At 39.2% G+C, this 12,780-nt stretch overlaps 1 protein-coding gene across 3 annotated transcripts in view; it reads right to left on the reverse strand.

Moving 5' to 3' along the window:
- UBE3D (ubiquitin protein ligase E3D) overlaps window positions 1-12,780 on the reverse strand; it is a 159,730-nt gene that overhangs the window by 109,268 nt on the left and 37,682 nt on the right. For all 3 annotated transcript variants that reach the window (XM_018052926.1, XM_018052928.1, XM_018052927.1), the window contains 3 exons: window positions 8,441-8,510; window positions 7,040-7,148; window positions 2,258-2,421 (listed from right to left, as the gene is read on the reverse strand). In XM_018052926.1, coding sequence (XP_017908415.1) covers window positions 2,258-2,421; window positions 7,040-7,148; window positions 8,441-8,510 — 343 coding nt within the window. The remainder of the gene's footprint in view (window positions 1-2,257; window positions 2,422-7,039; window positions 7,149-8,440; window positions 8,511-12,780) is intronic.

The raw sequence follows: 12,780 nt of genomic DNA on the forward strand, positions 1-12,780 counted from the left end.
AGTATGAAGTGAAAGGAAAGAAAAACCTTACTGATAAAACATGCAATCAGTCAAGTTGTTACGGCACAAACCTTTTACGTACAGAATTACATAGCTTCAAAACATGTAACACAGAAAAAGGCATCAAAGCCAGAAGAAAATGACTTTTCGATAACCATAGTGAGATTTAACATGCCCTTCTCAAAAGAGCCACGTTTCAAATAAATAAAAAGGGTGAATTAAAAAGTTGTAATACACTTGACTATATAAACCTAAACACAGAAAGGTACACACACACACGGGCGCCCACACATGCGTGCAGCTCCCCTGCTAGCTCAGTGGTAAAGAATTCGCTTGCAATGCAGGAAACTCTGGTTCCATCCCTGGGGCAGGAAGATCCTCCGGAAAACGAAATGACAACCCACTCCAGTATTCCTGCCTGGGAAATCCTATGGACAGAGGAGCCCACTACAATCCATGGGGTCGCAATAGAGTCGGACACAACTGAAGTACTAAATAACAACAAAAATACACACACACACATTCCTCACCAAAGTCCCCAAGGCATCAAATACATAAGCCATATTCTCTGATCATGCCTCAATAAAACACAAGGATAGTCAACTGTCTGTTTCATTTAGACTGGCATCAGATGGGCAAAAATAAAATCTATGTGGCAGCTTGGGTGTGGGTATAGAGAAAAGGATATTTATAGAAACTTTATGTGGAAGGACAAGCTTGCAATGTCTTTTTGCAAAATAATTTGATATTACCATCAAAATTTTAAAAGTCATACTCTTTGACTTGGTAATTCTACTTTTAGAAATACCTCACAAAAACTATACATAATCACAAAACAAACGTACAACACACACAGTGCAATACTACTTAAAGCAGCAAAAATGTAATATTATCAACAGAAATATGGTTAAATACTTACAGTACATTCATTTCATAAAGTGCCAAGCATTGACATGGAAAGAATCTCCAAGACACAGTGTTGTTGTAAGTGTGAAAAAATACACATGTATCATTCAAGATGCAAAAAAGAAAAAACAAGGTGGAAAAATACAGAACATACTTTTTTCTTCTAAAGAGGGACATGATGGAGAACCTTCATATTTTACTTTATGTAAGCCTCTACTGTTTGAATATTTTATGACTTGTACTGCTTGTATAATTCAAAGAAAAGACAAGCAATAATTTTTAAGAATTTCTTACTTCCCAGAAGACTGGGATCTTTCTGTTCTTGGTACAAATTTGATCAAACCCATCAGCGAGTACAGGACAAGTATAAGCTTCCAATCTGTTCAAATAAGAACATTTGCTGTTCCCTCTGCCAGGAATGCTCTTCCTCAGAGACGGTTCACTCCCCTCACTGCCTTCACGTTTTCCACTTAAATGTCATTTTATCTGAGGAAGACTTTTTAGTATAAAATGCCAACCTCCTACACCCACACCTCCTCTCCCCATCTATCTTAACTTGCTTTATAGTTCACTAGAGTAACTTAATGCCTGTGTCTCAGTGTCCTTGTCTTTAACACGGGCTGATACATGTACTCACTGGCAAAGACCCTGATGCTGGGGAAGATGAAGGCAGAAGGAGAAGGGGACAGCAGAGGATGAGAGGGTTGGATGGCATCACCGACTTGATGCACCTGAGTTTGAGCAAGCTCCAGGAGTTAGTGATGGACAAGGAAGCCTGGCGTGCTGCAGTCTACTGGGCCACAAAGAGTCGGACACGACTGAGCGACTGGACTGAACTGATACGTGCACCTACCCCACAGGATTACTGTTAGGCTTCGAATGAGCTAGGAGCCCTCAGATGAGCACCTCACTTACAGTAAGAGCTGTATCAGTCTTTGATGTTTTGTCTGTTTTGTTTACGGTCTGCCTTCCCCCTGTGAGAACAACAACCCTAGGAAACAGGCACTGCGTTTTGCTCACGACTGTGTCCCGAATGCCGGAAAGCGTTTATCAGGAAATATTCATAGCTGTCGAAGCCTGATTGAGTACTGCAGCCATATGCACAGACAGCTGAGATTACCAAAAAAAGGGGGGCCAATTATTTTCAGTAAAAGTAAGCTTTCTGCACATTAGCATAAATAACCTATAATGATTCAATCTATTTTGAAAGCACAATATGTAGCAATATGATTGCTAGCAGCATCCAGTAGGGAAGTGGCACAGTCCCATTGAATTCCTTAATTTCTTAATACGAACATGGCAGCAGAAAGGAAAACACAATATGGAGGGAGCATGCAAAAGCATCACTTACTCTGCGTTCCGGCTTTTGATGCATGGCTGGTAGAGGACCTTGACTGCATTCCAGGCGGAACTGGCATCGGCCTTCAATACATCTTCCAACACAGGGAATTTCTGGATACTTGTGGACTGTCCCAAAGATTCAATCACCAAACTGTCTGAGTTTAAAAGCCATAGCTAAAGAAACGAAGAGAAAAGTCTTAAGCATAAGCATATTAAAAAAAAAAAAAAGAAAGGATTATCCCCACCCCATCCATATCTCGTAAGTGAGTAAGTGAAGTCGCTTAGTCGTGTCCGACTCTTTGCGACCCCATGGACTGTAGCCTACCAGGCTCCTTTGTCCATGGGATTTTCCAGGCAAGAATACTGGAGTGGGTTGCCATTTCCTTCTCCAGAGGACGTTCCTGACCCAGGGATCGAACCTGGGTCTCTCACATCGTAGGCAGACGCTTTACTGTCTGAGCCACCAGGGAAATCCTATCCATATCTCATATCACCACTCAAAAGAGAAAACAAAAACAAAAACTATTTTAAAAGAAGGTAAAGCTGTAAAACACCAAAAATAATTGAAAAATCATGTATGCAACTTTGAAGTAGGGTAAGTCTTTCAAAGTACAATGTTTATAGAGTTGCTGATAACATAGTTTCTAAAGACAATTGATTAGGAGAAAATATGTAACACAAAGTTCTTATCCACAATTTACAGAGCTCCTAGCAATCAGAAGGCAATGGCACCCCACTCCAGTACTCTTGCCTGGAAAATCCCATGGACGGAAGAGCCTGGTAGGCTGCAGTCCCTGGGGTCGCTGAGAGTCGGACACGACTGAGCAACTTCACTTTCACTTTTCACTTTCTGGCATTGGAGAAGGACATGGCAACCCACTCCAGTGTTCTTGCCTGGAGAATCCCAGGGACAGGGGAGCCTGGTGGGTTGCTGTCTATGGGGTCGCACAGAGTCAGACACGACTGAAGCAACTTAGCAGCAGCAGCAGCAGCAATCAGTAAGTGGGAAAAACAGACCAAGAGAGATATAGGTGAGGAATAAGAAAAGAATCAAAAGTAAGAAATAAGCGATAAATATATTAAAATGTCACTCTTACTAGTAATAAGGAAATACAAAATTTTTGTGCCACTCCTTTGCACTTATCAGATTGGCAAATACAAAAAGACTGACAGCACTGAGCTCAGAAGAAGGGTTTGGAGCAGGTCTTCCCACACACTGCTTGTAGGAGAATGCTTCTGGATTTGGATTCAGTTGACTAGTTGAGGATTTACTCTCAGGAAAAAGGGTGGGAGGGAAAGAGAAGGCAGGGGAAGGAGTTGGCCAGTGATGTGGACTCAACCTAATCTCACAGGGAGCCCCTGGAACCTGAATCCCATCTACAGAATCAGTCCCATTTTGAGACAGGAGATGGCAGGTTTTGTAGCCCAGGTTCAAGTCATAGGCAGTAGGCTGAGCAGGACAGGGGTGGCACTGAGAGAGGACAAGAAACTCCCCAGGCCAGGCTACATCTGTCCAGACAGGACATGTCTCTGAATGAGGGCGGCTGTGAGCCATGAGCAGGCAACTCTCATCCCTGGGAAATGGGGGACCAGCCAAGGAGAGGGGACCTGGGTGGGGTACCAAGAGTGTCTATAGAGGGTAAGTTCAGTTCAGTCACTCAGTCGTGTCCGACTCTTCGTGACTCCATGAATCGCAGCACTCCAGGCCTCCCTATCCATCACCAACTCCCAGAGTTCACTCAGACTCATGTCCATCGAGTCAGTGATGCCATCCAGCCATCTCATCCTCTGTCATCCCCTTCTCCTCCTGCCCCCAATCCCTCCCAGCATCAGTCTTTTCCAATGAGTCAACTCTTCACATGAGGTGGCCAAAGTACTAGAGTTTCAGCTTCAGCATCATTCCCTCCAAAGAAATCCCAGGGTTGATCTCCTTCAGAATGGACTGGTTGGATCTCCTTGAAGTCCAAGGGACTCTCAAGAGTCTTCGCCACCACCACAGTTCAAAAGCATCAATTCTTTGGCGCTCGGCTTTCTTCACAGTCCAACTCTCACATCCATACATGACCACTGGAAAAACCATAGCCTTGACTAGACGGACCTTTGTTGCCAAAGTAATGTCTCTGCTTTTCAATATGCTATCTAGGTTCGTCATAACTTTCCTTCCAAGGAGTAAGCGTCTTTTAATTTCATGGCTGCAGTCATCATCTGCAGTGATTTTGGAGACCCCCAAAATAAAGTCTGACACTGTTTCCACTGTTTCCCCATCTATTTCCCATGAAGTGATGGGACCGGATGCCATGATCTTCGTTTTCTGAATGTTGAGCTTTAAGCCAACTTTCTCACTCTCCACTTTCACTTTCATCAAGAGGCTCTTTAGTTCTTCACTTTCTGCCATAAGGGTGGTGTCCTCTGCATATCTGAGGTGATTGATATTTCTCCTGGCAATCTTGATTCCAGCTTGTGCTTCTTCCAGCCCAGCGTTTCTCATGATGTACTCTGCATACAAGTTAAATAAGCAGGGTGACAATATACAGCCTTGACGTACTCCTTTTCCTATTTGGAACCAATCTGTTGTTCCATGTCCAGTTCTAACTGTTGCTTCCTGACCTGCATATAGGTTTCTCAAGAAGCAGGTAAAGGAGGTTTGTAAAAGATAAATTAGTCCAACTTTTTGGAGGCAATAATTATCAGAGTTTAAAATACACAAGTTCCAAGAGTGATGAGAAAAATCTGTTTCTAATGGACTAAACTACACATGCAAAGATGATTTTCCCTGAAGCACTGTCTTTACCAGCCATACAGTGGAATTCTAATCATTAATAAGAGTCCATATTTACACTAACAAGAAATAGAACTCATGATACATGGTTGAGTGAAGTACACACATTAAAGAATGATGCTAATCACACCATTGTGTTATTTTTACAAATACTTGTGGGTGTATTACATATAATCATAAACAGGGGGAAATGGACTGTTAATGATTACCTCTGGATGGTATGACACAGCAGGGCAGAAGAGGGGACAAAATGGAAGGAAGGAGCGCTTCTTTTATGTTCTTCGTGTTGTCAGAATGTATTTCAAGAATGTATTACTTTTATAAGAATGAAAAAAATTTTAACTTAAATATACACTAGTAGTAAGTTAAAAAAAAATTTGACTCCTGATTTTCAACTTGAAAAGATGAAAAGAAAATTGAGGGAATTCCCTGGCGGTCCAGTGCTTAGGACTCTGTGTTTCCACTGCAGGGGCACGATCCCTGGTTGGGGGACTAAGATCCTGCAAAACTCGAGGTGGGGCCAAAGGAAAAAAAAAATGGTGAAAAAAAAAAAAAAGAAAATTAAAGCTGATTTCAGACTATGACTAAGAGGTATACTTAGTGTCACTCTTACTTAGAAAATATTTTAACTTTGAATAAAAATTATCTGGAATTAGAGAAGCGTGAAGTCCCTGTGATGGACCGTCAGTCACAAAGCAGTATCAAGTAACAAGTTCAATTCCCTCGCTCCTTTTAGCTACCATGCTCCCGTATTAGCGTGTGAGGTCCTTGAAGGCATTTTTGTTTTATCCTGAGCGCCTAGGACAATGTCTTTCAAATAAGAAGTACTCAGTATATGTTTACTGGTTGAATAAAACTGATGTGGAGGCAGACAAGAGACTTGGGCCCTCCGACTTGGATTTTTACATAATGTCCTAACCTCTTTTCTGCAGTTTAGTATTAGACGCCTGTGGTTTATGTAGGGGATGATTCTGCTATCTGTGGAGCTTCTTCTCCAAAATTTGCCACTGCTTCTCAAACATCAGTGTTGCACTCAGGATCGTGAAGAGACCTCTGCACGTCCATCCTCACTGCGGCACTGTTTACAACAGCCAAGACGCAGAAGCAGTGTAAATGCCCACCAACGGTGTATGGATTGAGAAAATGTGGTATGCACACCAACGGAATATTAGCCTTTAACAAGAAGGAAATCTTGTAATATGTGGCAATACAGATGAAGCTTGAGGACATCATGATAAATAAAATAAGACACAGCAGGATAATACTGCATGATTCCATTTACATAAAGAATTTAAAATAGTCTAACTCATAGAGGTAGAGAGTAGAATGCTGGTTGCCAGATGCTGGAGGGAGGGAGAAACAGGGAGTGGCTAATCAAAGGGTATAAGGTTTTAGTTGGGAAACATGACTAAGTTCCAGAGACTTGCTGTACAACGTTGTGCCTATATTCAACATATCAAATAATATTTTTATAATATAAAAATCTGTAAAGAGGGTAGATTATGTTAGGTGTTCTTACCACACACACACACGAAATGATAAAACAAAAGCAGGATCAATAGAACATATTTTAAACAGAACAGCATCAAATAAAGAAGTAAGAAGTGAAAATGAGAATGGTATTTCGCTGACAAAGCCATTAAAAACTGAAAGCAGAAAATCTTTATTTTGTGGCATGAGCTTCTCCAGAACAGGAATTAGGTTTTATTTCTCTGTGAATTCCCAGTACTAGCACATTACTGTTGTTTAGTCGCTAAGTCATGTCCAACTCTTTTTGCGACCCCATGACCACAGCCCACCAGGCTCCTCTGTCCATGGGATTTCTACACAGTGGCAGGTAAATCATTTGTTATTCAATTAAAGGCGCTTGATTTGTGAATTAAGCTGACATTAAAATTTTAATTTTTGATCACTTATTTTCTAGACCTGAGAATTAAGAATAACAAAATCCAAAGAATTTCTGAGACCCTGAACTGCTAGGCTACAAAAAACTGGGCTAAGATCACTTCTTACCAGAATGTATACTTTGTCATCGTGACCTTGAATAGTGAATCTAAAAGTGCTTCTAGCAGAGGAGAGTTCCACCATACACTGGGCGATAATGCTCTGTACAAACTGAGACCTGTTTGAAGAGAAACCAGTTTTCACAATGAGGCTCTCATAATAACTAACAATAAGACCCCCAAATACCCACAGGGTACCCAAGAGGCAGAGGTGGCTGCATACCAGATTTTTCTGTATGCTGCCCATTCCCTCACAACCTGTGCTAATTTTAATCTATTTTTAATGTATTTGGTGTTTGTGCCAGTCTTGGTGAGATCTTAGCTCCCCAAACAGGGATCGAACCCATGTTCCCTGCAGTAGAAGCCTGGAGTCCTAATCACTGAACCACCAGCGAAGTTCCTGAGCCAGTCTTTCTATAACCTATTCTTCAATCATTAATACATTTTCCACCCCAACCTATCTACGTAAAAAGTATTACTTGCTCAGTCGTGTCTGACTCTTTGTGACCCCATGGACTGTAGCCTGCCAGGCTACTCTGTCCATGGGATTCTCTAGGCACGAATACTGGAGTGGGTAGCCATTCCCTTCTCCAGGGGATCTTCCTGACCCAGGGATTGAACCCAGGTCTCCTGCATTGCAGGCAGATTCCTTACCATCTGAGTCGCCAGGGAAGCCTAACCTAAGTATTTCCTCCATGAAATTAAAAAAATACACTGTTAGATTAGTCAATATTCCATTTGAGCTGTGGTAAATTAAACAGTGACTAACTAAGTTATAAAAAGAAGATGAGACATTTCCTTCCAAACATTAGACAGTATTATCTCCAATGTTTTCTATTTGCTTCCCCTCAGAGTGTCAGATCTGAGATGCATAATCAAAGTATTTATAAGAAGATGCAGTTCAAGGTTATAGTCAGAGGGCCATAATTTTTAGACATCAATAAATGAAAGACACACTACAGTTAACTTTTGTTTGCAAAACTAAAAAGATTCAAAGAAAAGAAATACTAATGAATTCAGTGGCTAGGCAATATTGTTTTTAAAAACACAGAAGTCATTTGAAAACTAACTCACGTTGCAAATAAGTTAAATTAAAACCAGAAATAATTACTCAAAAACCAATGGATGATTATAAGACCTTGGATATCTAGCACATAGAAAAAAGCACAAAAAAATTTCAGAACTAGATTTATAAGAGCACAGTTGCTTAAATCATTTTGTAAGCAAACCATAAATAAATCTTCAAATCTTTCCTATCTGCGGTTTCATTCTCCTACCGAAAAGCCCTTCCAAAGGCTTTCAATTTTCCTTTCCAAGCAAACAGGCGTATAAATAAAAATGAATTCCTAAATAATCAATCATTCCCATCTTTCTTTACATGTGAAATTACAGAACAATTTGCTATTTGTACCTTGGTATGATGGGAAAATTTCTTTCAGATGGCAGAATAATTATCTCCGTCATATAAAACTTAGTGGTTTCTAGAAACAAAAAAGAAGAACATCAAAAAGTTCCACAACTAGTATTTCTATTGTGGGCATGTTGGTCTCAAATTATGATATTTCAAACTAAATATCTGATATACTGGTACAATGAGCATTCAGTAAAACTTTTCTAAAAGCAACTTAGCTTCGGAAGACAAAGACTGATGAAACTATAAAACGACAGCGCTGAGACTTCAGATAGCTCAGTGCTGTTTCAGAAGAGCACACCCTGGATGAGTCTGGTGCAGCAAGAGTGTTCACAAATATGCATGGTTATGAAAACTAGGCACATCACAACCACAGCCCACTCATCTGAAACTCAGTCTCTTGATTTCCTCATTTCTGTAGAGTAGCCACTGAAAAAGCCTCTTTAATCATAGTATTCTAAAGCCCAAGCACAGAAGCTGTGAACCTCACGTTATTACTTACCCAGAGTCTCAATGAGTGTATTAATATCCAATTTTCACCAAATCTGGTTATCAGATTACTTCGTTTACAGAAAAATTTAAATGTTTAACAGAAATGAACATAAACATAACCATTTTTTATTTTTTTTAAAAATCCATGAAAAATGTTCACTCACTAGTAATGAAATGGAAATTAAAATGAAATACTTAGTATCAATAAAAAATATTTTTGAAAGATAAATTGTAGCAGCAATGATGATATGGAGAAACGGTTACACTTATTCTCCTTCTGCTGTCAGGATTGCAAATAACAGATTTTTGGAAAGCCACTTGGTGAAGGCATTAAAAATATATATACATTTTGGCTGAGAATTGGTTGAGAAAATCAAAGTGAAAAAAATATATACATACATTTTGACACCATAATTAAATGTCTTATCTCAAAGAAATACTCATAGATATCTGTAAACGTTTATCTATTAAGGTGCTTGCTGCTGCTGCTGCTAAGTCACTTCAGTCGTGTCCGACTCTGTGCGACCCCATAGATGGCAGCACACCAGGCTCCCCCGTCCCTGGGATTCTCCAGGCAAGAATGCTGGAGTAGGTTGCCATGTCCTTCTCCAATGCATGAAAGTGAAAAGTGAAAGTGAAGTCGCTCAGTCGTGTCCGACTCTTCGCAACCCCATGGACTGCAGCCTACCAGGCTCCTCCATCCATGGGATTTTCCAGGCAAGAGTACTGGAGTGGGGTGCCATTGCCTTCTCTGATTAAGGTGCTTACAATAATATTAATAGAAAATACTGCAAAATTAAATTTCTAAAAATTGAGGATGGTTGAATTAAATAGACATCTATATATTTCAGTAAGAGAATTTTACAGTCATTAAAAGTGGTGTGCCAACAAATTTTTAATTGTTTTAATAAGATGAAAAATTGTTCCTTGTAGATCTTCTGTAAACGTTTACAACTGCTCAATGCAACACACAGAAAAAGGCAAAAGAAAAAGTATTATGGTTTTGAATCATTATGATGACTTTATGTATTTCCCCTTGAAGTTCAATTTTTCACTTTACTATTTAAAATCATGCTATTAGATGCAGAATTGAACTTTTTAACATTCTAAAGTGATCTTTTTTTGTCCCAGTTGTTGTTGAAACTATAGTTTAATTCCACAATTTTAATCCCACAAGGTAGTACTAATTTACACAATTAACATTCACTTGGTGTCACCAACATATCGACCACTTTCTTTACCAATCCTTCAAGAACTTAGACCCTCTTTCTGGAATCATTTCTTTTACTTAATATACTGGTAACATTTCTTTTCATAAGAAACCAAATCACTACAATTGAATTATCCTAGTTTTTGCTTGACAGAGAATATATTTATCTTTGTCTGGACTCTTTCGTATCAGGACATGTTCTCCTGATATGAAATCCCAGGTTAACAGTTTTTAACCTTTGTGCACACTATCATTCGCCTGTCTTCAGATCTCTATTTCTGCTGCTCCTTTGAAGGTAATGTCTTTTTCCCTGGTTACTTTAAAACTTTTCATTTTCCTTTTTTTTTTTTTAATTTTCCCTCAGTATCACTGTGATGTATCTAACTATATACTTCTATGTATTTCTCTCACGTGGGCCTCATACACTTAGAATTCACTGGATTTCAGACTACAAATTGTAGTTCTTCGTCACTTTTGCAAAATCTTCAGCAATTCTCTCTGCAAATACTATGCTCTAGTCTATGTCTTCCTTCTAGAAGCACGATCAAACATGCATTAGATCTCCTCTGCGTTTTATGTCTCTTACCCTTTTTTTCCTGTATTTTTTACCTTCTTGTCTCTCTATGCTGAATTACAGATTATTCTTCTCATCCATCTTCTGTTCGTTAATTCTTCCTCCATGCTGTGCCTATTCTGCTGTTAAGCTACCCACTGAGTTTTAAATTTCAATTATATTTTTAAGAAATTCTGTTGCAGATGTTCTCCAAATATGCTTACTGTTTTAGTTGCCTTTACCCTTTGATGATTTCAAACCTGTCTTTTGTGCTGTTAAATACAGGAAGCATGGTCGTTTTACAGTTTATATCTGATAATTCCAGTAACAGGTGTCTGTTTCTATTGCGGGCTGTTTTTGTTAGTTCTCACTGATACAAGTCTAGTTTACTTATGTGCCTATTTATGTTTGGTTGTATGGTAAACACTGTACTTGACAAATTCTTTGTGGGAATAATATAAGTTTCACAATGAGGTATTTTCCTCCAGAGATGACTTGCAATTGATTTTCCCAGGCCCATGGCATTATGTCTAGTTCAAAGCAGACTAACCACGTTCAAGGTCTGAAATTCCTAAAGTTTCAAAGGATTGATATTGGTGGGCAATTTCGCAGGCTTGTATTCACTTGTGATTTGCCTTCACTGTGCCATACAGTCATTCAGGGTCTCCTATTTTTGTGCAGCCCCCTGTTAGACTCTCACTTTGTGTAGTCTTCGACATCAAAAGCTCTAATTTTAGGGCACTGGCAAATGCAAGGAAAAGATGGGTTTTAATTTTATGCTGACCTCTGTTGAGTGTGCTTTTGTGGTAAGTAACCTACATCTTTTCCATTTATCTTGCTCTTCATTCCTTCCTGTGGATTCCAATTAGCATCCGCTTATCTTTCACTTCAGCCTGAAGAACCTTCCTTACTTGTCTTCTAGTAATGCATTATTTCCACCTATTCATAAAAAATGTCCTTGTTTTGCCTTCAGTTTTGAGGTAGTGTTTTACTGGATATAGAATTACTAATTGAGAGGTGTTACTATTTTCTCCCCCAATATTTTGAATATCTCACAGGGTCCTTTGGCTGTCTTCTAGTGTCTTTTTGGCTATCATTACTTCTTTAAGAAGCTGGCCTTAATTCTTAATGAAATCCCTACAATGTGATGTTTCATTTTCTCTTGTTCCTTTCAAAATTCTCTCTTCATCTCTTGCTTTCATCAGTTTGACGACAATACGCCTGGGTGAAATGTTCTTCGTGTTTACCCTACTTGAGATTCACTGCAGTTGTTGGATCCAAAAGTTAAAATATTTCACCAGATTTGACAACAGTTCACCCATTCTTTCCCTGATGTTTTTTCTCCCCACCTTCTAAAGTTCCAATTGCACATTTACTCAGACACTTAACATCGTTCCACAAATCTGATATTCTCTTCATTTTGAGACTTTATTCCTGTCTGTTCTTTGGATTGATTAATTTCTATTCACCTATCTTCCCTGGTAGCTCAGATAGTAAAGAGTCTGCCTGCAGTGCAGGAGACCTGGGTTCGATCCCTGGGTTGGGAAGATCCGCTGGAAAAGGGAATGGCACCCCACTCCAGTATTCTTACCTGGAGAATTCCATGTACAGAGGAGCCTGGCGGGCTACAGTTTATGGGTTCACAAAGAGTTGGACACAACTGAGCGACTAACACTTTCATTATCTTCAACAATTTTTGTTTGTTTGTTTCTATCATCTCAAATATGAGGTTTTAGTTAATCCAGTGAATTTTTCTTTAGTTACTATACTTTTCAGCTCTGTAATTGCCAACTGGGTGTTTCTCTGAAGTTTCTAATTTGTTGAGATTTGCTATTAATTTGTCTTTTTAATTCTTCACCGTATTTATAATTAATTACTTCGACATCTTTGTCTGCTAATTTAATATTTGTGCTTCCTCAGCATCCGCTGAGTCCTGCTTTTTCCTAGAGTATGAACCACTCCTGTCTCTTTCTTTGCATGGCTAATAATTTCTAGAAGGAAGTAAGATATTATTGTAATACACTGTAGTAATTCTGGATTTTCTTTTATTCTTTGAAGGGTTGTTGGTTTATAGGTCAATTAATA

This window comes from Capra hircus, chromosome 9 (genome assembly GCF_001704415.2).
Source record: "Capra hircus breed San Clemente chromosome 9, ASM170441v1, whole genome shotgun sequence".
NCBI lineage: Eukaryota > Metazoa > Chordata > Mammalia > Artiodactyla > Bovidae > Capra > Capra hircus.